At 38.7% G+C, this 26253-nt stretch overlaps 1 protein-coding gene across 8 annotated transcripts in view; it reads right to left on the bottom strand.

Moving 5' to 3' along the window:
• The window catches only part of STXBP4 (syntaxin binding protein 4), a 254199-nt gene that overhangs the window by 216423 nt on the left and 11523 nt on the right, over positions 1-26253 (bottom strand). For 6 of the 8 annotated variants that reach the window (XR_009731174.1, XM_061389991.1, XM_061389993.1 and 3 more), the window contains exons 2-4: positions 10526-10598; positions 9952-10080; positions 3846-3978 (exon numbers count right to left, since the gene is read on the bottom strand). The exons of 1 other annotated variant lie outside the window; for it this stretch is intronic. Coding sequence is in view for 6 of the 7 variants with exons in the window: in XM_061389991.1 (XP_061245975.1) it covers positions 3846-3978; positions 9952-9998 (180 nt within the window). In the remaining variant the exon portion in view is untranslated. The remainder of the gene's footprint in view (positions 1-3845; positions 3979-9951; positions 10081-10525; positions 10599-26253) is intronic. One more of the 8 variants, XM_061389992.1, reaches the window with a different exon arrangement.

The following is a 26253-nucleotide window of genomic DNA, read 5'->3' as shown; positions in this document are numbered from 1 at the left end:
TGCTCGAGAATATCCAGGGGGACTCCTGAGGCTCGATCCCGCCTTTGCATGTGTCGAGCCTCCTTCCTCATGACCTTTGCCATGAGTGGAGTGCCTCTCGCCGGCTCCCGGGAACAACCCACTACAGTGTTCTTGCCTGGAGAATCCCAGGGACGGTGGACGCCTGATGGGCTGCCGTCTATGGGGTCGCACAGACTCGGACACGACTGAAGTGACTTAGCAGCAGCAGCAGCACCAGGATAGGTGGAGAGGGAAATAAGAATGGTGTATAAGAGCAGACAAAGCTCTTTGTGAGGTTTGATATAAACTGATGATAACACTGCAGATGGTGATTGCAGCCATGAAATTAAAAGACGCTTACTCCTTGGAAGGAAAGTTATAACCAACCTAGATAGCATATTCAAAAGCAGAGACATTACTTTGCCAACAAAGGTCCGTCTAGTCAAGGCTATGGTTTTTCCTGTGGTCATGTATGGATGTGAGAGTTGGTCTGTGAAGAAAGCTGAGCGCCAAAGAATTGATGCTTTTGAACTGTGGTGTTGGAGAAGACTCTTGAGAGTCCCTTGGACTGCGAGGAGATCCAACCAGTACATTCTAAAGGAGATCAGTCCTGGTGTTCTTCGGAAGGACTGATGCTAAAGCTGAAACTCCCGTAGTTTGGCCACCTCATGCGAAGAGTTGACTCACTGGAAAAGACTCTGATGCTGGGAGGGATTGGGGGCAGGAGGAGAAGGGGACGACAGAGGATGAGATGGCTGGATAGCATCACCGACTCGATGGACATGAGTCTGAGTGAACTCCGGGGGTTGGTGATGGACAGGGAGGCCCGGCGTGCTGCAATTCATGGGGTTGCAAAGAGTTGGACGCGATTGAGTGACTGAATTGAACTGATGATAACTTAAACAAAGGTGATGGTGGTAAAGATCAAGAAGACTGATGGATTCAAGAACTGTTTAGAAACAGTCAACAGTAAGTACTAATGAATTAGATATGGGTGTTAAGGGAGAGGAAGTAGTTAGGATGAGATCTGGTTTTTTGACTTTTTGCAACTGGAAGGTGTCATTCACAGAAACTGGCAGCAATGGCAGAAGGTCTATTTGGGGAGAAATCGGTAGATGAAGGCATGACGTGACTATCATAAATCCTGCCTCAGACAAGTTGCATGTGAGATGCCTTGAAGAGATCCAAGTGGAAATGTGGATCAGGCAATCGGATATGTGTGTATGAAGGTCAAAGGAATGTCCCACCCCCCAAAATTTCTAAGACTGAACACTGAGGACTCCAAACTGATACGGAATTGCCTGGTGGGGAGAAAAGAGCCTTGGAGTTCCCATGTTTAATCCTTCCCTTAACTCAGTACCTAGTATAGTTGTTCTGAACCTATAGGCTACCTCTAGCTCTTAGAGCTGAGAGAATTAAGAATCTTCTTCCCTACTTGAAGCAGCAAAAACATTTCAAGATGTTTCAAGTTTGAACTCTGAGTATGTTTTTTCAAAGAAACATGACCATTTCGGTTACTGAACCAGTATTCTATCTCATATCTTCCAAAAGGAAAAATATTTTTAAGTGTGTATGAGGGGGAATAAGCTTGAGATTGGCTATATTATTAGCTCTGAAACAATATAATGTTAAAATAACAGCAAGTGAAAGCACTCATATGCATTTAAAAAATATTAATGGTTGCTCAGTGTACCAACTTATAAGGATAACCTATGAGCCTGTTTCCTATTCTGTGAATATACATGCAGAAATTTTGTGCAGATTAGAAGTTTTAACAAGCCTAACACAGTATTTGTTGTTCCTGTTGTTTACTCGCTCAGTCATATCTGACTCTTTGCGACACCACAGACTGTAGCCCACCAGGCTCCTTTGTCCATGGGATTTTTTTGGGCAAGAACACAGTATTTAGAACAAAGTAAATTCTATTATTCATTTAAAATATTTTTATATAAAATTGAATTTATTTGTCTTTTCAGAGCAAAAGATGTACGTACTTCTCCATCTTGAGGAAGTACATAAAAGCAACTGAAAGCATTAAAAACTCACTTACTCTTCTCTGTCTACTCCCTTCTCTATATTGGCAGTTTTCTTCTCTTGAACACAACCAAATACTGTAAAAATACATTAATAACCCAATGCTGCTCTCTAGTGGTAAATACAGAATATACTTTATTACATGGTTTTGCTTTCTAATACCCTTTCAAACAACAGAATTCTCAGAAAATCAGCAAGAGAAAATGTATGTTACAGGTATAATTTCTTATTCAGTGATTGCTGACAGGAGATGAGTCACTCAGCACCTAGTCACTACTATTACTTTATGTACAAATATTTTTCATGGGGGGAAAAAAAAGCACAAATTGATGTTTGTTTTAAAAGTAAATTCTTATCACTTGGTAGGTACCATAATCTATTGCATTACTTCAAGTATAGTCTAAGATATAGCTTAGCCATACCGAATACACACATCCTTTAGCTTTAAAACTAAAGTAATATATCTCAATTCTTAAAAGAAAAATTTTGTCTTTTGTTTGTTTGAATTTGTTTAAATTTAGCATTTAAGTATGTTCTTATTTAGTTAATAAATTAAATTCAGTAGCTCAAAATTATATCATTATAATATCCTATTGTATGTTTGTATGCTCAGTTGCTCAGTCCTGTCTGATTGACGCTTTGTGACCCCATGGACTGTAGCCTGCCAGGCTCCTCTGTCCATGGGATTCTTCAGGCAAGAATACTAGAGTGGGTTGCAATTGCCTACTCCAGAGACAATATCCTATACTTATTGTGTAACACTTACAGCTTGGTAAGTGTATTAGGAAGACACCGTATTATCTCCACAAGCCTGAGAAAATTTAAATCTATTGCTTTCAAAGTTTTGGTTAAATTGATTTTTTTTTTTCCTAACTTGGAAAAAATCCACTTGAATAAACAAAGTGTTTGCTAAACAGTGTTCGAGATAGGACTCGGGGTAAGGGTAGGACTATTTATTCAACAAAAACAACTAGAATAAGAACAATATAAACAAACTTTGTAAGAGGATCCTTTCTCATGTTAAATAGCTTGATATTAATAGAATATTTTATTAAATTCTTTATATACTACATCTCTCCAAAAAGGATTGAAGGAAATTTTCAACAAAAGAAATATAGAATCACGTTAGCAAAACAGAAATAACATGAAATTCAAGAGAAATGAGCATGAAAATATAGTAACCAATTTGTTACCTAAATGCTTCAAATATGAATCTGAGCTTCCTAGCAGCAAGAGCAAAGAATTCATGATTTACATATTTCTTACAGTGATGAGAAGAGTAAGGCTTTCTCATTCCTAAAAAAGATAATTTCTAGCCTTAATTCTAAATCTAATTTCTCATTTGGACAAGTAAGTGACCACAAACTTATCAAGAATTACTGCAAATTCACAAATCAATAGATTTTATTTGCTTAGTTTTGTTTTGCATTTAAGAGAGGCCAAATGAACACAGTTTAACTGATCTAACTTAACCCAAACTCAGAGCAGTGAATAGAGAACATGTCTTCAGATATGATTTCTCTCAGACAGACTTAGGATAAAAGTTGAACAGCATATAATTAAAAATATATAACCTTTAGTTAGAGCTTGAAATCTGCTTTTTCATATTTAATTCATTTTTATTTCTTATGCATTTGTTAGGTTAAAGCTCCTTGAGTGTAAAGGTCTACTTACACTCTCTCTGTGTCTTTCACTGAGAAATGGTCATAGTGGATATTCAGTTAACATAAAAAATTTACTGATGATGAAACAAACCTCATCACTAGTGGTTTTGTTTTTTACGTGAAGGGTTATTTTATCTTCATTTTTACCTTATAACAGTCTCCTCCAGGAATGATTTCCTGAATATATACCAATGGACCTTCATTCCGGTTAATTCCTCCTAGGATCTTCAGACCAAGGCCTGTTTTCTTGGTAACTGTAATCATCTGAAAGGCAGGATCCCTAAGATAAAGTAAATTACCATGCATAAATTAGCCCAGAGATGGTGGTCCACCAGGGAGACCCTGCCCAGAGATGGGTACCTATTTTTTCTTTAAAATATTTGTTAAATTCTTAGACCTAGATAATTCAAAATACTCAGTGCATACTAGCAATGACATTATTAAAAGTATGATCATACAAAGGCAATCAAATGGATTTTCTTAGCACTAATTCTAATTTTTCTGTAAAACAACCAAACAGTAAGAGAAATTACAGCAATAATGCTTATTTATTTGGAGTAGAAGAATACTTTAAAAATATTATTTAAACAAACTTAAAGATTTATTAAAGGTAACTGCAGAGACTTGCTTTTAACTGACTTTCTACTACACTTTAGGATTCCAAAACGAAACACTTTAATGAATTGGGTAAGTGAATTTTAAAAGACACGCTTGTGGCCATTTAAAGCAAAATAAATATAACCTTCATTTGAACCTCAAAAAAAACCCCAAAAAACTCAATTTATCCTTTAAGAGTATTTTCCTGGTACAAAGCACATGCTCCAGCTGTGATTTCTGCTGGACATAAAAGCGATGCTATTAGGAAGGAAGGAACTGTTAAAAAGAATTCTGCAAAATGTACACCCTCCCCCTACCCCAAGTTGTGTTTCTGAATAGTGGTCAGAACAGACTTTTACTGGTCCAAAAGAACTTGAGTAAAGTATGAAATGAAGCTCAGGGCTTACTTATGGTGTAGTGGGTACTACGCTAAGCAATATTCACACATTATGCTATTCAATTCATTTAATATTTACAAAATCCCTAATATTATTACCCTCATTTTTCTAAAAAACTCAAATCTGGGCAGGTTGACTTGGTGGCCTAAAGTTACAAAGCTGGAGAACAGCAATGTGAGCCTGGTCTATCTTGCTCCAGAGCCAAAGTATGGTCTAAGTAAGGTCTAAGATTTAAGAGCACTTCAACCTCTATGCTTCACGGGTATATTAAAGCTATTGTTGAATACAGGACTTCTAGCTGTCTTCAAATGTGCCATCACAGAAACCACTGTTAAAAAGAGTTAGTTCATATTTTACATAAGGTTACAGTTTTAAAATTTTTTTTATATTTAACTTCTGCCATAGAAATTCTAGCTGTATCTTTATAAGGACTTGTATTCAAAAGTTAAATCATAAAAAAAGGATAATGAAAGAAATTAAAACTTTAAAAAAAAAAACTCCATATTTTTGAGTATTTTGATCTTTATATAGCACTTAGAGCATATCCATTATGGTTGTATTACACTGAATTCAACTCTAGGATAAGAAGGCCTATGTGGTTACTAGGGTAATAGTCAGCTAGGAAAAAAGGCAGAAAATGTTCTGTTGTCAGATTTTAAAATCTTTCTTGATGGGAGATTAGGCTGCAAGGAAATAAAGAGATGAAGCCTAGAAGCGGGGGAGATGAAGAAGAAAGGGAACAAAGGTCTCATTCAGTTCAGTTCAGTTCAGTCGCTCAGTCGTGTCTGACTCGTTGCGACCCCATGAATTGCAGCATGCCAGGTCTCCCTGTCCATCGACAACTCCCGGAGTTCACCCAGACTCACGTCCATCAAGTCAGTGATGCCATCCAGCCATCTCATCCTCTGTCGTCCCCTTCTCCTCCTGCCCCCAATCCCTCCCAGCATCAGAGTCTTTTCCAATGAGTCAACTCTTTGCATGAGGTGGCCAAAGTACTGGAGTTTCAGCTTTAGCATCATTCCTTCCAAAGAAATCCCAGGGCTGATCTCCTTCAGAATGGACTGGTTGGATCTCCTTGCAGTCCAAGAGACTCTCAAGAGTCTTCTCCAACACTACAGTTCAAAAGCATCAATTCTCTGGCGCTCAGCCTTCTTCACAGTCCAACTCTCACATCCATACATGACCACAGGAAAAACCATAGCCTTGACTAGATGGACCTTTGTTGGCAAAGTAATGTCTCTGCTTTTGAATATGCTATCTAGGTTGGTCATAACTTTCCTTCCAAGGAGTAAGCGTCTACCTGTTAAACTGTCTAAATGTGAATTCCTCTCAATGGGGGTACACACGATCTCCAGCACACATTACTATTTCAGTAAAGTATTCCTCCTTTTCTAACCCCAGCACAGAGTATCTATGATTAACACAGCAGTGTATTTACTTGCTAGGACCTTACTTTAAAATTCCCTCATTGTGGGACTTCCTTGATGGTCCAGTGGTCAAGACTCTGTGTTCCCATTAAGGGGGCGTGGGTTTGAGCCCTGGTCAGGGAACTAAATCCCACATGATGCAACCAAAACTCAACACAGCCAAACAAATAACTAAATAATTTTTTTTTAAAAAAGTCTCTCCTTGTTAAGAATTTACATTACTTAATTTTTTTGCAATTAGAAATAGTTCTGCTGCTCAAATTTAATCACAGTAAGAGAATCTACAAGCTAAATCCAGGCAGAAATACTGCTTTTTACCTAATCAGATCAATGTAAATTTAGAACTTTGACAATATATGTCAAGGCTTTAGGAAAGAGGTGCTCTTGCATATTGTTGGTGGTAATAAAAAATGGTACAACCTCTGAAATGGGGATTTAGTAATTTCTAGTTTTGCTGGACTGGAAGAAACACAAGCTGGAATCAAGATTGCCGAGAGAAATATCAATAACCTCAGATATGCAAATGACACCACACTTATGGCAGAAAGTGAAGAGGAACTAAAAAGCCTCTTGATGAAAGTGAAAGTGGAGAGTGAAAAAGTTGGCTTAAAGCTCAACATTCAGAAAACGAAGATCATGGCATCCAGTCCCATCACTTCATGGGAAATAGATGGGAAAACAGTGGAAACAGCGTCAGACTTTATTTTTCTGGGCTCCAAAATCACTGCAGATGGTGACTGCAGCCATGAAATTAAAAGACACTTACTCCTTGGAAGGAAGGTTATGACCAACCTAGATAGCATATTAAAAAGCAGAGACATTACTTTGCCAACAAAGGTCCATCTAGTCAAGGCTATGGTTTTTCCTGTGGTCAAGTATGGATGTGAGAGTTGGACTGTGAAGAAGGCTGAGCGCCAGAGAATTGATGCTTTTGAACTGTGGTGTTGGAGAAGACTCTTGAGAGTCCCTTGGACTGCAAAGAGATCCAACCAGTCCATTCTGAAGGAGATCAGCCCTGGGATTTCTTTGGCAGGAATGATGCTAAAGCTGAAACTCCAGTACTTTGGCCACCTCATGGGAAGAGTTGACTCATTGGAAAAGACTCTGATGCTGGGAGGGATTGGGGGCAGGAGGAGAAGGGGACGACAGAGGAGGAGATGGCTGGATGGCATCACTGACTTGATGAACGTGAGTCTGGGATGAGATGGCTGGATGGCATCACTGACTTGATGGACGTGAGTCTGGGACAAGATGGCTGGATGGCATCACTGACTTGATGGATGTGAGTCTGGGTGAACTTCGGGAGCTGGCGATGGACAGGGAGGCCTGGTGTGCTGCGATTCATGGGGTCGCAAAGAGTCGGACATGACTGAGCGACTGAACCGAACTGAATTTACCCTCTGGGCCTTCCTGGTGGCTCAGTAGTAAAGAATCCACCTGCTAGTGCAGGAGACATGGGTTTGATCCCTGGGTCAGGAAGATCCCCTGGAGAAGGAAATGGCAACTCACTCCAGAATTCTTGTCTGGGAAATCCCATAGACAGAAAACCCAGCGTCCATGAGGCGGCAAACTTAGCAACTAAACAACAACAACAATTCACCCTCTAATACAACAATCTCATTTTTAGGAACCTTTCCAAAGATAATTTGGTGACAAATATAAAATGACTTGTATACTAGGTTAGTTATTTGGCATAATTTGTAATCACCAAAAATTGCAAATTCAAATGTCCATCAATAAGGTACTGGATAAATAAACTATGATATTGATATATTAAGAACAGAATACTAACAGTTACAACAAGGTACAAGGAAGAACTTTATAAACTGATATGAAGTGACCATCAGGACATAACTTTAGTTTACAAAAGGTCTGGTCAAAACATCATATACACAGGACTTCCCTGGTGACTCAGGGCTTCCCTGATGGCTCAGTTGGTAAAGAATCCACCTGCAATGCAGGAGATTCTGGTTTGATTCCCAGGTTAGGAAGACCCCCTGAAGAAGGGCAAGGCTACCCACTCCAGTATTCTTAGGCTTCTCTTGTGACTCAGCTGGTAAAGAATCCACCTGCATTGCAGGAGACCTGGGTTCAGTCCCTGGGATGGAAAGACTCCCTGAAGAAGGGCAAGGCTACCCACTCCAGTATTCTGGCCTGGAGAATTCCATGGACTGTATAGTCCATGGGGTAGCAAAGAGTCAGACAGGACAGAGGGACTTTCACTTTCACAGTGACTCAGTGGCAAAGAATCCATCTGCCAGTGCAGGAGATACAGGTTCAATCCCTGGTCCAGGAGGATCCTACAAGCCACAGAGCAACTAAGCTTGTGCACCACAACCATCCACCCTGTGCTCAAGAGAAGCCCGCCACAGTGAGAGGCCCACGCATCACAACTAGAGAGCAGCCCCAGCTCTCTGCAGCCAGAGAAAAGGCCAAGCAGCAATGAGGACCCAGCACAGCCACAAATACATAAATAAAATCATTTCTAAAAAAACAACAAAAAATGCCACTATATATAATATGCTACCTTTTTGTTAAGAATGCACTGGCAAGTGGAGCCTGGGATATTGGGTGTTTGGGGACATCTTGCCTCAGTAATATACTTCTTTCTCATTAGCTTTATTTTGCCTTAAGAAGTTGAATAAAACTCTGTGCTGTCACAGAGCAAAGCTGTTCAGTACCAGTGCATGGAGCACTGTGGACAGAATTCTTCATCCACCACACAGCTGGGCCTGGCTTGTCCCTAGGAGACTGAAGCTTCCCAGTGCTCCCAGGAGGAGGCATTAGAGAAAGATACTCTGACCTGACATCATTCTCTAGCAAAGACCTTAAAACTTGAGTCAACACTGGTGTATACTCGCAAGAGTAGAAGAATGTCTAATGTCCAGTAGAACTTTATACAGAATAAACAATCATTTTGAGAAAAAATATAATTATATACACACGTATATATGACATGCATATATATTTATATGGATATATATTTGCTCATTCAAAAAGAAACAGTGAAAAGGAATTAAGAAAAAAGATGGCTATTTATAGGAGAAGGAGGGCACAGAAAGAAGGGTAAGACTGAAAGGAGGCCTTCTCTGAATACACTTTGTTATATGTGTGTCACATGTTTGCAGAATGGCCAATTCTTCCCATCTCTGTCTGGATGCCCCCAAGAATGTGGCTTTACTGTTCCTTCCATTAAAAAGTAAAGTCTGTAACTCTAGACCTTGAATTCGGACTCGTTACCTATATTGCTTCAGCCAATGGTGCATAAGCAAATGTGAGGAAAACAGACATTTGAAAACCACTCGTGCCTGCTGCTGGGAACCACTCTGCACCACCTGAGAAAGCCTGAGCTCGCTGCCTGGAGGAGGGGAGACCAGGCTGAAAGAGACCTCAGCCATCCAACCTTCTAAACAAGGCCCCAGAACACATCAGTGAGGCCATCCTACAGGATCCGGTGCAGACTGGCACTGTCCACAGAATCATGACAAAGAATAAATGCTTGCTTGTTTTAAGCTATTAGAGCTTGTTACTCAGCAAACGTTAATTTTACATTATGTTATAGTTATACTGGAATTATAAAATATTTTGGATATTTAAAAAATCAGATCAAATGTTTAAAAATCCAGCTCTATAAATAATTCTAAAAGAGAATGCAGGATTTACCCTATACCTTGATTTACAATGAAAGGTAATTACTGATCAGCCTTTTATTACCACTATCTTACACCACAAGTAGTTAGCTGTATGAAACTTTCTCCCAACATTCATTAATATTCTACATATTTTAAACTATGCTACTTCAAAACATATTAAATTTAATTTAGAAATTACTTTTCAAGTAGACTGGATGATACTACAGAAGATGTATTTTTATTCATGGTTTCACCACAACTGTAGCCTTGGATTTAACAGCTGCGTAAATGAAGATCTTGATGAAGAGTCTATAAATTCTTCTTTTTCCTAAGATTGGAGAAGTAGAAAATAAATTGTCATATCTTAGAACAGTCAAATTTGATTTCAGCTTTGCATAAAAACATATATACTTGGCATGTAAACAATATGTGCCTGTGTATAGATGATAGATGTATTTTATATATTTTAGGCTATGACATTTTAGTCATTGCTGATAATATCTGAGAACTGTAGAGACAGTTCTATAGATAGATAGCTAGATGGAGTTATAGGACTATATCTATATCATTATATAAAAATCTGTATTTTCTAGAACACAGTTTTTAAGTATTAGGTAACTATTGTAGCTTCCACCATTACTAAGCTTAAAAACCACATAATAATAAAAGACTGAGCAGAACGTCTCTTATGAGCACAAAGCTAGGAATTTTATAGTCAGATTGTATGCAAAATAATTATACAATACACTCTGAAAAAATTCATATTGTCTCACCTAACTATCTTGAGGGACTTCCTGCAGACATTACTCTGACTCATATTACTCCAAGAGCTTCTTAAATGCTTTCCTATAAAAAGAAAAAAAATACTATTCTTAATGTCTTATATAACTCCACTTGAAAATTACAGAGAATAGTACAGTTTCATTTAATTGAAAAAACTGTATTTGAACAGAGATTTACCACTTCTGCATAGGAAACACACATGAAGTACAAAAACTTGAAGTGGAAAAAGACGTCAGGATCATTTAGCACAACCCTCTTATTAAAGAAATGAGTAGTTACTTTCAGTGGAGAAGGAAACGGCAACCCACTCCAGTATTCTTGCCTAGAGAATCCCATGGACAGAGGAGCCTGATGGGCTGCTGTCCATAGGGTCACACAGAGTCGGACACGACTGACGTGACTTAGCAGCAGCAGCTAGATTCAGAGACTTCGTTCTTTCCCTATGCAAATGAGAAATAGTCAGTTGTTGTTTTCCCAGATAGAACTCAGACTTCAGAGCCCACAGATTGGAACTTGACATCAGACAAGCCTGGGTTCCAATCTGAGCTTCTAGGCTCCTTCAAGTGTCAGTTTCTTCATAGGTACAGTAGGTAGTAGTGATGGTTTTAATACACATGTCAAAATGTACCAAACTGTCTCAGTAGAAATATGTGCTATCTGTTATAAATCAAAAATACCTTAGTAAAGTTAAATTTTTTAAAAAATCTGATTTTCAGTTACGAACGTCAGCGTGACTTTGGCATGTGTCTTCTTTCCCTCTAAGCGCCCGCTAATACAAGAGTAAAGGATTACAAACAGTATAAACTCATAATGTTAAAGAAAAAAATGAAAGAAAAGCCATGAGATGAAAAATTTCAATAAATTTCTGGAAGACAAAAAATAGACAGTAGGATGATAATTGGTAAAAAGAGGACTGAAGAAGCAGAAAGCTAGGGAAAGGCTTTGTAACACTTTTAAGTTTGAGCACACATAAAGAAAATGGTAATATCTGTAGGGTGTACTGGGGTAAACAGAGGTGGCATTTATACCTCCAAGAAGCCCAGGCATGCTACACCTCTAAGAAGCCCAAAGGCAACCACTAACTCAGCACACCATATCTGACTCATGGCAAAATTCTGACCTCAAAAACAGCTAGAGCTGTAGATCAACCTATCTTACAGAATCCCACAGAGGCTGAGGACTCAGGACCATAGTTCTAAGCAGAGAGAAACTGAGGCAGAGAATTAAAATCTCTTCTCCAACTATTTATGTGAAAGAAACCCTAGATTCTTTCATCAATAAATTAAACAGACTCTGAAAAAAGCACCAACTACCTTCTGGGATCCTAACACAGAGTTGTATCACTGGCCTGGGTGTTAAAAACCTGCTTCAACTTTCACAGCCCCTGTGGTAGCAAGCAACAGAAACTGGGAGCATGCGCAACAGCAGCAGGAAAGGGAAGCCCCCAAACAACACTGCTGTCTGCAGCAAGAGTCCAATGGCCAGGAAGCAGGAAGTTTACTCAGTATCCCGCGGAGGAAGGGGGGGCGGGGGACGGGAACTTGAGGGAAGAGCTTAAAATCCTAGGCCTTGACAGAGTAATGACCCACAGTCAAGAGCTGTTACATCAGTCCACAAGATTAAGGCAGCTGTATTAGAGAGTTCAATTCTAAAAGTAAGTTTCTTTAAATACATTGGAGACTGCTTTATTAATACATGTTTGGAGAAGATTCCCAACCCTTCAGTGATGAAGTTTTGGTATTACAATAATATTAGCAACTACCATTTGGTATCATGCGTCACACACTGTGCTAAGTATTTCAAATGTACTTGTCTTATTTAATACCATGGAAAATACATTAGATTTAAGTTAAAAAAAAAAAAAAAGCTGAGTTCAAATGGCAATACTGCTATATGGTAGCCATACAGTCTTAGAAAGTTACCTAACTTCCTGGCATCGCTTCATATTAAGGTAAGGACTCAAAGGGTTGCCAGGAGGATTTAGGGAGATGTAAAAAACTGAGCCCTCTTCAGTGTTACCAAAGCAAGTAAGATCTGGTAGTGATTTGTCTTAACAGGGCACTGGGTCCCTGGATCATGGAATATCATCAGTTCAGTTCAGTTCAGTTCAGTTGCTCAGTCGTGTCCAACTCTTTGTGACCCCATGAATCGCAGCACGCCAGGCCTCCCTGTCCATCACCAATTCCCGGAATGCACTCAGACTCACGTCTACCGAGTCAGTGATGCCATCCAGCCATCTCCTCCTCTGTTGTCCCCTTCTCCTCCTGCCCCCAATCCCTCCCAGCATCAGCATAATGGATGTGTCATTGTTAAATTCTATAATAGATTCCACATAGCGTCACTTAAACTTTTTACCACTTTAAAGTATTAAAACAGAATTTCAGTTTTTAAATTATTTCATTCACCTAACATACCTGACATTGTCTTAAGTGTTGGAGGTAAAAAAAAAGCAAAGAGTCTATCCCTAGAGATAATCAAATGAACAGACATCAGGAGGGTACTGAGTGCTCTGACAGTGGTATACACTGGGTGCTGGGGACATGGAGGAGTCATCACGCAACATCAATACAGCCAGGCATGCTACTAGAGCATTTTACCCTCTGAGGAGCACCAGAAGACGGGTAATATGCACCCATTTTACATTAAAAAAAAAAAATCAGTTAATGGAGAAACTATGTGACTTGTCTATGACCACAATGCTAAATAGCTGTAAAGCAGAATTTGAATCCAGTTCTACCTGGCTTCAAACGCAAGTTTTTTTCACTATAGCATGCTGGAAAACTAATTAATGTGGAAAAATGTCATCCTCCAACAAAGCAGGAAAAGAGTGTTAGTTAATGTAGTAATATGCTGTTTCTCTTTTACGAAAGTGATGTTAGGTTGATACAAAAGTAATTGCGATTTTGGACTGTGAATTTCAAATCATTATAACTAGGCTCAAACACATATTTTATTAATCAAAACAGGAACCATTACAATCAACCCATTTTTGCCAATGAGAAACAAGTTTGTTTATTTCTGTAGTTTAAAAATTCATGCTGTGGGATTCAATAAACTCTTGGAAAGCATTTTCTGCATCCTGCTGGTTGTGGAAATGTTTTGCCTGCAAAACATTCAGATGCTTGAAGAAGTGGTGATCAGTTGACAAGAGGTCAGGTGAATATGGTAGATGAGGCAAAATTTTATAATCCAATTTGTTCAACTTTTGAAGTGTTGCTTGTGCAATGCGTGGTTGGCTGGTGTTGTGCAGAATTGGGCCCTTTCTATAGATCAAAGCTGCTGCAGGCCTTGCAGTTTTTGGTGCATTTCATCAATTTGCTGAGCTTACATCTCAGATGTAATGGTTTTATGGGAATTCAGAAAGCTGTAGTGGATCAGACAGGCAGCAGACCAACAAACTGTGGCCCTGACCTTTGTTTGGTGCAAGTCTGGTTTTGGAAAGTGCTTTAGAGCTTCTCGGTCCGTCCACTGAGCTGGTCACTGCTGGCTGTTGTATACTATTCACTTTTCGTTACACGTCACAATCCCATTGGAAAATGGTTCATTGTACTTGCACAGAGAAAAGGAAGATGACAGTTCAAAATGACAAGTTTTTTGATTTGCAGTCAGCTCACTGAGGCACCTACTTATCGAGTTTTTTCACCTTTCCAATTTGCCTCTAATGGATTTGTTTCAACAACGACCTTAGAATGGTCAATGTTGAGTTATTTGACAATTTCTTGTGTAGCTGTAAGAGGATCAGCTTCAACGATGACTCTCAGTTGGTCACTGCCAACTTTCAATGGCCAGCCACTATGCTCTTCATCTTCAAAGTTCTTGTCTTCTTTGCAAAATTTCTTGAACCACCACTGCACTTCTGTTAGCAGTTCCTGGGCCAAATGTGTTGTTGATGTTGTGAGTTGGAGCTGCTGCCTTATGACACATTTATAAAATTGAATAAGAAAACTGCTCATATTTGCTTTTGTCTAACATCATTTCCATACTCTAAAATAAATATAAAATAAATAGCAAGAAATTAAGTCACTAGCAAAAAAATATAAAGAAATGTGTATTAAAATATAACCACATTTACTTAAGAATGTATTACAATTTGTTGTTGTTCAGTAGCTCAGTCATGTCTGACTCTTTGTAACCCCATGAACTAGAGCATACCAGGCTTCCCTGTCCCTCACCATCTCCCAGAGTTTGCTCAAACTCATGTCCTCTGAGTTGATGATCCCATCCAACCATTTCCTCCTCTGTTGCTCCCTCCTCCTCCTGCCCTCAATCTTTCCTAGAATCAGGGATTTTTTTCCAATGAGTTGGCTCTTCACATCAGGTGGCCAAAGTATTGGAGCTTCAGCTTCAGCATCAGTTCTTCCAATGAATATTCAGGACTGATTTCCTTTAGGATTGACTGGTTGGATCTCCTTGCAGGCCAAGGGACTCTCAAGAGTCTTCTCCAACACCAAAATACAAAAGCATCAATTCTTCAGCACTCAGCCTTCTTTATGATCCAACCACATTTCGTACATGACTACTGGAAAAACCATAGCTTTGACTAGATAGACCTTTGTTGGCAAAGTGATGTCTCTACTTTTTCATACACTGTCTAGGTTTGTCCGAGAAAAGAAAAACTTTTCTCCCAAGGAGGAAAGCGTCTTTTAATTTCAAGGCTGCAGTCACCATCCACAGTGATTTCGGAGCCTAAGAAAACAAAGTCTGTCACTGTTTTCATTTTTTCCTGTCTATTTGCCATGAAGTGATGGGACCGGATGCCATGATTTTTGTTTTTTGAATATTAAGTTTTAAGTCATCTTTTTCTCTCTCCTCTTTCATCAAGAGGGTCTTTAGTTCCTTTTCATTTCCTGTCATTAGAGTGGTATTATCTGCATATATGAGCTTATTGATATTTCTCCCAGCAATCTTGATTCCAGCTTGTCCTTCATGTATTCCAATATCAAATGACAAATTTCAAAAATGAAAAAACTGCAATTACATTTGCACCAACCTAAATTAAACTTCTTTATAATAATGAAATTGGTTTAATCTTATCTATCCAAACAGCAGGCCTTATTTTTTGTTTTTGCCTCCACATGAAAAGGTATCCATTGTCATATTCTTAAAAATCCTAAAATGCCTTTTCTTTCCCTCTGTTTTGCTTGCCTCTTGTTCTGTCCTTTATACAAGCAAGCAGACCTTCAATTGATAGGGGTTTGTGTAATGTTACATCTCCACCCCAGCACCCCAACTTCACAGCATTAATGACACAGAAAGAAAACACTATTCTTTCAATAATGTTTTGAAAGAAAATATTTTGTTTTTCTTGTTTGGTGACGCATAACCGAAAACGGTTAGGTCAGCAAAAACAGAGAAAGTGAAATGCTGGAGAAAAATAGAAGATGGATCTATTTTGGAAAAAAAATTAAGAGTTTTACTTTGATATATAACTCCCACAACTGCACTAAAAGTTTTATTCCATATAATTAAAAATCTCATCAGATAAAAATCTGCCTACCATGCATGTTTCAATACAGATTTAATAATTTATATTCTCAGAGATGTGACATTCAGTACTTGCTTAAACTAGTTCTTTTTACTAGACTAAAAATAAAGAAAACAAATGGCAAAGGGATAAACACATCTAACAGATATTATGCTAAATGTTAACTTGATTAAAGTATCATAATGAAATATTTTTATTTTTAAAATTTAAATAAGTAAATACATTGCAGTGGGGAAATACGTGTGTGTGTGTGTGTGTGTGTGTGTGTGTGTGTGTATGTATGTTTAATCTCAGTTGTGTCTCTTTGCAGCCCCATGGATTGTAACCTACCAGTCTCCTCTGCCGATGGAATTATCCAGGCCATATGTATCTAAATATATGGGCTTCCCAGGTGGCACTAGTGGTAAAGAACTCACCTGCCAAAGGAGGAGACCTAAGATGTGGATTCAGTCCCCTGGTCGAGAAGATCCTCTGAAGGAGGGCATGGTAACCCACTCCAGTATTCTTGCCTGGAGAATCCCATGGACTGTGGAGCCCAGTTGGCTACAGTCCATGAGGTCGCAAAGAGCTGGTCATGACTGAAGTGACTCAGCATGCACACATGCATGTATACAGCCATCCTATTCACCTCCACACCATCTCTAAACACTTACGTATCCACTATTTCAGTTGCTTATGAATCCTTTTAGTTCTTTTAAATACAATAAACAAGGATGAATAAATATTCTGAATCCTTAACTTTTGTTTTAACACAGAAAGTAGCTACAATCAGGCACAAAACATCCAGCTGTTCAGGCTGTGCACTGTAAAATCCCAGAGGGTATAGGTCATACAGACTCTTGATGCGGACAGGTCCTGTCGAGTGTGTGTTAGCCTTGCATACTATATGCACTACTATACAACCTGTTTCTTTTTTTAACTTAATATATAACTTGGAATTGTTTTCATATATTTTACATGGCATACCAGTTCTGTTTTTTACAATTGTATGGTATTCTACTTTATGTATGACTGTATTTATTTATTCCCTTCTGATATTTAGACTGCTTGAAATTTTTTGCTATTATAAACATGCTATAAAAAAATCTTTATATATAGGTCATATTACACCTGTACAAATATATTTGTAAGATAAATTTAGAAAAATCAATTTATACACCTGCTAATCTGACAGAAAATGCCAAACTACCCTATATCAGAATTGTACTAATTACCACTCCATCAACAGCAGTTGCCTGTTACTGCAAATTCTCACCAATATGATATACTATATACCTTGGATTTGACAGTCATATTGATGAAAATGGTTTCTTAATGTAGCCTGAGTGAGGCTGAGCATTTCTTTATGGTTTCAGAATTTTTTATGTAAACTGTGCATTCCTTTTGCCAGTTTTTTTAATTCATTGTTAGCTTTTCTTTGTCGAGTTTCTAGTTCTTAAATCCTAGGGAGATTATTCCTGTGTCTGCACTAAGAACTGCAAGCATATCTTCCTCCTTTTGTTCTTCAGTTCAGTTCAGTTCAGTTCAGTCACTTAGTCATTTGTGCCTCTGCAACCCCATGCACTGCAGCATGCCAGGCTTCCCTGTATCACCAACTCAGGAGCTTATTCACACTCATGTCCATTGAGTTTGTGATGCCATCCAACCATCTCATCCTTGGTCTTTCCCTTCTCCTCCCACATTCAATCTTTCCCAGCATCAGGGTCTTTTCCAACGAGTCAGCTCTTCACATCAGGTGGCCAAAGTATTGGAGTTTCAGCTTCAGCATCAGTACTTCCAATGAATATTCAGGACTGATTTCCTTTAGGATAGACTGACTTGATCTCCCTATAGTCCAAGGGACTCTCAAGAATCTTCTCCAACATCACAGTTCAAAAGCATCAATTCTTCAGTGCTCAGCTTTCTTTATAATGCAAATCTCACATCCATACATGACTACTGGAAATACCATAGATTTGACTAGACAGACCTTTGTTGGCAAAGTAATGTCTCTGCTTTTTAATATGCTGCCTAGGTTGGTCATAGCTTTTCCTCCAAGGAGCAAGCGTCTTTTAATTTCATGGCTGCAATCATCATCTGCAGTGATTTTGAAGCCCCCCAAAATAAAGTCTTTCACTGTTTCCACTGTTTCCCCATCTATTTCCCATGAAGTGATGGGACTGGATGCCATATCTTTGTTTTCTGAATGCTGAGTTTTAAGCCAACTTTTTCACTCTCCTCTTTCACTTTCATCAAGAGGCTCTTTAGTTCTTCTTCACTTTCCGCCATTTGGGTGGTGTCATCTGCATATCTGAGGTTATTTCATTCATAGTTACAGGGTTGTTTTTTGTTGTTTAGGCAAAAGTTTGTGGCTAAATTTATCTTTTCTTTTATGATTTTTGGTTTAAGTCAAATGTAAGTCCTTCCCCACTCCAAAGTCACAAAAAAACTCTCACATTTTCTTTCAGTACTTTTTATAGTTTCATTCTAAAATCGTTCACCCATTTGGAATCTAACTAGTTCACAGAATAAGAGAGAGATCCACCTTTTCTTTCCCCAAAAGATCACTCAGTTGTCGCAAACACATTTATTAAATAAACTATTGTTTACCCAATGATTTGAAATGCAAACTTCCAGTTCAGTTCAGACACTCAGTCGTGTCCAATTCTTGGTGACCCCATGAATCGCAGAGTGCCAGGCCTCCCTGTCCATCACCAACTCCCGGAGTTCACCCAGACTCACGTCCATCGAGTCAGTGATGCCATCCAGCCATCTCATCCTCTGTCGTCCCCTTCTCCTCCTGCCCCCAATCCCTCCCAGCATCAGAGTCTTTTCCAGTGAGTCAACTCTTCGCATGAGGTGGCCAAAGTACTGGAGTTTCAGCTTTAGCATCATTCCTTCCAAAGAGATCCCAGGGCTGATCTCTTTCAGAATGGACTGGTTGGATCTCCTTGCAGTCCAAGAGACTCTCAACAGTATTCTCCAACACCACAGTTCAAAAGCATCAATTCTTTGGCGCTCAGCCTTCTTCACAGTCCAACTCTCACATCCATATATGACTACTGGAAAAACCATAGCCTTGACTACCCAGGCCTTTGTTGGCAAAGTAATATCTCTGCTTTTCAATATGCTGTCTAGGTTGGTCATAACTTTCCTTCCAAGGAGTAAGCATCTTTTAATTTCATGGCTGCAGTCACCATCTGCAGTGATTTTGGAGCCCAAAATAATAAAGTCTGACACTGTTTCCACTGTTTCCCCATCTATTTCCCATGAAGTGATAGGACTAGATGCCATGACCTTCGTTTTCTGAATGTTGAGTTTTAAGCCAACTTTTTCACTCTCCACTTTCACCTTCATCAAGAGGCTTTTTAGTTCCTCTTCACTTTCTGCCATAAGGGTGGTGTCATCTGCATATCTGAGGTTATTGATATTTCTCCCGGCAATCTTGATTCCAGCTTGTGCTTCTTCCAGCCCAGCTTTTCTCATGATGTACTCTGCAAAAAAGTTAAATAAGCAGGGTGACAATATACAGCCTTGATGTACTCCTTTTCCTATTTGGAACCAGTCTGTTGTTCCATGTCCAGTTCTAACTGTTGCTTCCTGACCTGCATATAGGTTTCTCAAGAGGCAGGTCAGGTGGTCTGGTATTCCCAGCTCTTGAAGAATTTTCCACACTTTATTGTGATCCACACAGTCAAAGGCTTTGGCATAGTCAATAAAGCAGAAATAGATGTTTTTCTGGAACTCTCTTGCTTTTTCCATGATCCAACGGATGTTGGCAATTTGTTCTCTGGTTCCTCTGCCTTTTCTAAAACCAGCTTGAACATCTGGAAGTTCATGGTTCACATATTGCTGAAGTCTGGCTTGGAGAATTTTGAGCATTACTGTACTAGCGTGTGAGATGAGTGCAATTGTGCGGTAGTTTGAGCATTCTTTGGCATTGCCTTTCTTTGGGATTGGAATGAAAACTGACCTTTTCCAGTCTTGTGGCCACTGCTGAGTTTTCCAAATTTGCTGGCATATTGAGTGCAGCACTTTCATAGCATCATCTTTCAGGATTTGAAAGAGCTCAACTGGAATTCCATCACCTCCACTAGCTTTGTTCGTAGTGATGCTTTCTAAGGCCCACTTGCAACCTTTATCATACATCAAATCTCATAAGCATTTAGATCTACAACTGACTTTTTATTCTGGCCCATTTGTTAGTCTACATATTCACATACCATGCTATTTTATCTTAATGATGGAGATTATATTTTTATGTCTGGTAAGACCAATCCCTCCTTACTGCTCTTTTTCAATCAAGCCTCCCTGGCTATTTTTGGTGTTTTTATACATTAACATCTAAATCTCCTTTTTTTTTTTTTTAATGCTAATTGTTGGGGAATCACGTTAGGGGTAAAGAATTTGCCTGGCAATGCAGGAGACATTAAGAGATGTGGGTTAAATCCCTCAATCGGGAACACCCCCTGGAGGAGGGCATGGCAACTCCCTCCAGTAATCTTGCCTGCAGAATCCCATGGACAAAGGAACCTGGTGAATTACAGTCTAAAGGGTCACAAAGAGTTGGACATGACTGAAGCAACTTAGCATACACTCATGCATGTTAAATTCATGAACTGACTGAAGAAGTATTTGTATCCACCTTTTTGATGTTGAATTTTCCTGTCAAAAAACTTGGTACATACTTCTTTTTGTTCAAGTCTTCTTTTGTGACCTACTGCAGTGTTTTAAACTTATTTTCATATGTGTGCTGCTATGTCGCTTCAGTCATATCTGACTTGTTGTGACACTATGGACCCAATGTAGCCTACTAGGCTCCTCATTCCAGGGGATTCTCCAGGCAAGAATACTGGAGTAGATTGCCATGCCCTACTCCAGGGGATCTTCCCAACCCAAGAATCAACTTACATCTCTTAAGTCTCCTGCATTGGCGTGTGTGCATGCTAAGTCGCTTCAGTTCTGTCCTACTCTCTGTGACCACATGGACTGTCCACCAGGCTTCTCTGTCCACAGGATTCTCCAGGCAAGAACACTGGAATGAACCAGGGATTGACAGGCAGGTTCTTTACCACTAGCATCACCTGGGAAGCCAATTCTTCACAACTGTTGCCATCTGGGAAGCCTATTTCTGATTTATTTAATTCTTAGTCATTTTTGATATTCATTTAACGCCTTTTAAAACACCTATTATTTTGTAAACGTAAAAAACTGGTTTTGGAATACCTAGAAAAGTACCTTTTAGAAAACAATTTATTTCATCCCAAATTCTACCACGTGATTTAATGTCTTTATTTTACTTTTTAACTTTTGGCTTCTCCTCACAGCTTGACCAGAAATTGAAACTTCACCCATGGCAGTGAAAGAATGGAGTCCTAACCACTGGACAACTAGGAAATTACCAAATGTCTTTTTGTAAATGTTACTAATAAACCAGTTGAAGGAATAACAGGCATAATTAATATGTTAGATTTTCGTTGAAAACTATGTAACTGCAATATGTGGACTTATATCCAAGTGCACCTTATTTAGCACTTCAATACATGTACACATACAACTTATAGACAACTAATTAATTGGAAGTCTTGCATTGTTGTATGGCAGAAACCAATAAAATATTTTAAAGGAATCATTCTCCAATTTCAAAAAAAGAATATACTCAAAAAATAAAGTATAGCATGGTACTATAATTAAAGAAAAAAAGACTTACTGATTTATTATTACAAAGACTAAAATAACACTTCTAGAATAGACTCATAGGAGCTTTATGAGCAGGAACCTAATTCCTCCACCTCAATAAATTTTTATACCTACTTCAAATTTCGTAACAAGCAATATTGCCAAAGAACCCTAAAGTCTTTTAATTGTTCCCCTAAAGTGAAAAGATAACCAAAAGGAAATAGACAAAGGACAAGATGTAGTAACAGTGGAGGAAAGATGTATTGGCTTAATACTGAATCCAAAACCAAACAATCTCTTCCCTCTCCACTATTTTGCCTCCTACTTCATTACCATCACCATCATTATTTTAAAAAGCACTGGGGGGGCTTCCCTGGTGGTCCAGTGATTAAGAGTCCACCTGCCATTGCAAAAGACATAGGTGTAATCCCTGATCCAAGAAGATCTCATGTGCTGAGGGGCAACGAAACCTGTGCACCAGAACTACTGAAGCGCTTGCAACCTAGAGCCTGCACTAGGCAATAAGAGAAAGCACCACACTGAGAAGCCTGAACGCCTCAACTAGAGTAGCCCTCACTGGCTGTAACTACAGAAAGCCCACACACAGCAATGAAGACCCAATGTAGCCATAAGTAAATAAACAAATAAAACCACAAAAATAAATATATAAATAATTAAAAATCACATGAGAAAGGTGTTTCAACAGAAGCTACTGAGGGGATATACATTTAAATGTCTTTGAAGACTCACCAGATTGTTTCAATCAAGTGACTCAGGATCTTTAGTCGATTACTGAGTGTGATTATTGAGTGTGAGAGTTTATGCTTATGTTTTAAGACTTAAGAAAAAAGGAGATGAAGGAGGCTTTTCCATAAGAAAGAGCACTCATTGTTAGCCTTTCCAAGGGCATAAATTGTTCTTTCAGGTTCACACACTACATTAAGTAACCAGATTCCAGACAGGACATACAGGGCATTTCCTGATTTTATGTTCAACTAAGTGGAGGTGATGGAATTCCAGTTGAGCTCTTTCAAATCCTGAAAGATGATGCTGTGAAAGTGCTGCACTCAATATGCCAGCAAATTTGGAAAACTCAGCAGTGGCCACAAGACTGGAAAAGGTCAGTTTTCATTCCAATCCCAAAGAAAGGCAATGCCAAAGAATGCTCAAACTACCGCACAATTGCACTCATCTCACACGCTAGTACAGTAATGCTCAAAATTCTCCAAGCCAGGCTTCAGCAATACGTGAACCATGAACTTCCAGATGTTCAAGCTGGTTTTAGAAAAGGCAGAGGAACCAGAGATCAAATTGCCAACAACCGCTGGATCATGGAAAAAGCAAGAGAGTTCCAGAAAAACATCTATTTCTGCTTTATTGACTATGCCAAAGCCTTTGACTGTGTGGATCACAATAAACTGTGGAAAATTCTGAAAGAGATGGAATACCAGACCACCTGACCTGCCTCTTGAGAAATTTGTATGCAGGTCAGGAAACAACAGTTAGAACTGGACATGGAACAACAGACTGGTTCCAAATAGGAAAAGGAGTATGTCAAGGCTGTATATTGTCACCCTGCTTATTTAACTTATATGCAGAGTATATCATGAGAAATGCTGGGCTGGAAGAAGCACAAGCTGGAATCAAGATTGCCAGGAGAAATATCAATAACCTCAGATATGCAGATGACACCACCCTTATGGCAGAAAGTGAAGGGGAACTCAAAAGCCTCTTGATGAAAGTGAAAGTGGAGAGTGAAAAAGTTGGCTTAAAGCTCAATATTCAAAAAACGAAAATTATGGTATCTGGTCCCATCACTTCATGGGAAATAGATGGGGAAACAGTGGAAACAGTGTCAGACTTTATTTTTTGGGCTCCAAAATCACTGCAGATGGCGACTGCAGCCATGAAATTAAAAGACGCTTACTCCTTGGAAGGAAAGTTATGACCAACCTAGATAGCATATTCAAAAGCAGAGACATTACTTTGCCAACAAAGGTCCATCTAGTCAAGGCTATGGTTCTTCCTGTGGTCATGTATGGATGTGAGAGTTGGACTGTGAAGAAAACTGAGCACTAGAGAATTGATGCTTTTGAACTGTACTGTTGGAGAAGACTCTTGAGAGTCCCTTGGACTGCAAGGAGATCCAACCAGTCCATTCTGAAGGAGATCAGCCTTGGGATTTCTTTGGAGGGAATGATGCTGAAGCTGAAACTCCAGTACTTTGGCCACCTCATGCAAAGAGTTGACTCATTGGAAAAGACCCTGATGCTGGGAGGGATTGGGGGCAGGAGGAGAAGGGGACAACAGAGGATGAGATGGCTTGATGGTATCACTGACTCAATGCACATGAGTTTGGGTGAACTCCAGGAGTTGGTGATGGACAGGGAGGCCTGGCATGCTGTGATTCATTGGGTTGCAAAGAGTCGTACACGACTGAGCAACTGAACTGAACTGAACTGAAGAAGATTTGGCTGAGGTCAGAAACATCTAAGAAAGTTAGGTAAGTGTGGCTTTTAGTACTTGTAAAATATACCTCAAAAGCATTTAGCACATTTTAAAGTACTAAAGTGGCTTTTAGTACCTGTAAAATATACCTCAAAATTTAGCACATTTAAAGAACAATTATGAACAATAAGAAAAAAAACGGATTAGGAAAGATGAGAAAGAAGAAACATCTTAATGAGGGCATTTGGGGAAACAGGATATTAGTAATGGTAGGAAATCCAGAGTTTGTCTATGAAAGCAAGACACAAAGTCTCTTTAAAATTCTACAGGTGGCAAGTCGTGATCCAGGAAGCATGCAAAAATATAATAGCTCGTGAATATCATCATAGACTAGTTAATAATGACAAAACATCAGAAACCACCTAAAAATGTAAAAACTTATAATTGGTTAAATAATTTAGAATATACCCACATACAAGAATACTAGATAATCATAAAAAATGATCATGCAGATCCATTCCTTCCGGTTTGTTGACTTGGAAAGAAGTTCCCAATACACTATTATGTGAAAAACAATAGCTGTGTAAAAACAAAATGGACAGAATAATTTCATCATTTAAAATCACAGTTATGGAAAAATATAACTAAAATGTAAATAATAATGACTGATAAGTTTATTTTGAAAATCAGCTATTTTTAAGTTTTGTCTTTAAATTATTATTTTCTGAATATTAAATGATGAGGATATATATTTTGCTGTATTATTTTGATAATAAAGAAAAAATATTTTAAAAATTAATTATTAGGTTTGGTATTCAAGATAGGTTCCTTCTAGTCATCCCTCTTTAAAGTTATTTTTATTTTTTTAATTTAAATTTATTTTAATTAGAGGCTAATTACTTTACAATATTGTACTGGTTTTGCCATACATCAACATGAATCCGCCTTTTAAGTCATTCTTTTATGTACATTTGTTAAAATACCAGCAAATTTTAAAGCTGAAAGAGAAAATAACATAGATCTGGTGTTTGCTAAATAAAATTGGCTATATCCTTTAAATAACGTCTTATGATTACTGTGTTGTAAGCAACTTGGCAAGTAGTAAAAATAAATACGAATAAATAAGGGCTTTCCCAGTGGCACTAGTGGTAAAGAGTCCGCCTGCCAATGCAGGAGATACAAGAGATTCAGGTTCAATCCCTGGGTCAGGAAGATCCCCTGGAGGAAATGGCAACCCACTCTGGTAATCTTTGCCATGGGCAGAGGAGCCTCATGGGCTACAGTCCATTGGGTCACAAAGATTTGGACATGACTCGGTACACACACACAAATAAACAAAACATATCTTTTTCTGCTATAATTTCAAAAGAAATGACTAGTCAAAGAGACTCATAATACCAACAGCCTGAAATTACCAGTCTCTTTAAAAACAAATGTGGAATTCTTCTTGCCACTGATTCTGTTTAGAAATGCAGTGCATTGGAGAAAGTCTGGACTAAAAGTTAAGACATACAAGTTTAAGTTCTATTTCTGCTGCCTAGGAGCATGTGACTTTGAGCAGCCACCTACCTACTCTGCCCCCTTGAATAACAAGATCATTTATACCTTTAAAGGTTATTTTTTGGCCCTACAAATTAACCCACTGCAGTATTCTTTGCCTGGAAATTTCCACGGAAGAGGAGCCCAGTGAGCTACAGTTGAGGAGGCCACAGAGAGTTGGACACAAATGAGCACACATAATTCACTCAACTAATATTAAAAATGTAAACATTCCTTGTTGTAAAGTTAGACCTACAGATTCAGTGTTATGTGTCATCACACACACACACACACACACACACAAAGAAATAACAGCATTTAGAAATTGTGACAATTATTTATACAACTGACAGCAGAAATTCTTTGAGACAGCATTAGCTATTTATATAATCCTAGGGTTGTTTAACTTATATGCAGGGCACATCATGTGAAATACTGGTCTGGATGAATCATAAGCTGGAATCAAGATTGCTGGCAGATGGTAAAGATCTCATTTAAAATTTATGGAGAATTCAAAAGCTTTACAGACAAGCAAAAGTTAAGAGAATTAATCACCACCAAATCAGTCTTGCAACAAATACTAAAGGG

This window comes from Bos javanicus, chromosome 19 (assembly GCF_032452875.1).
Source record: "Bos javanicus breed banteng chromosome 19, ARS-OSU_banteng_1.0, whole genome shotgun sequence".
In the NCBI taxonomy this organism is placed as follows: domain Eukaryota; kingdom Metazoa; phylum Chordata; class Mammalia; order Artiodactyla; family Bovidae; genus Bos; species Bos javanicus.
The sequence above is the reverse complement of the archived record's forward strand: the minus strand, read 5'-3'. Positions and strand labels throughout refer to the sequence as shown.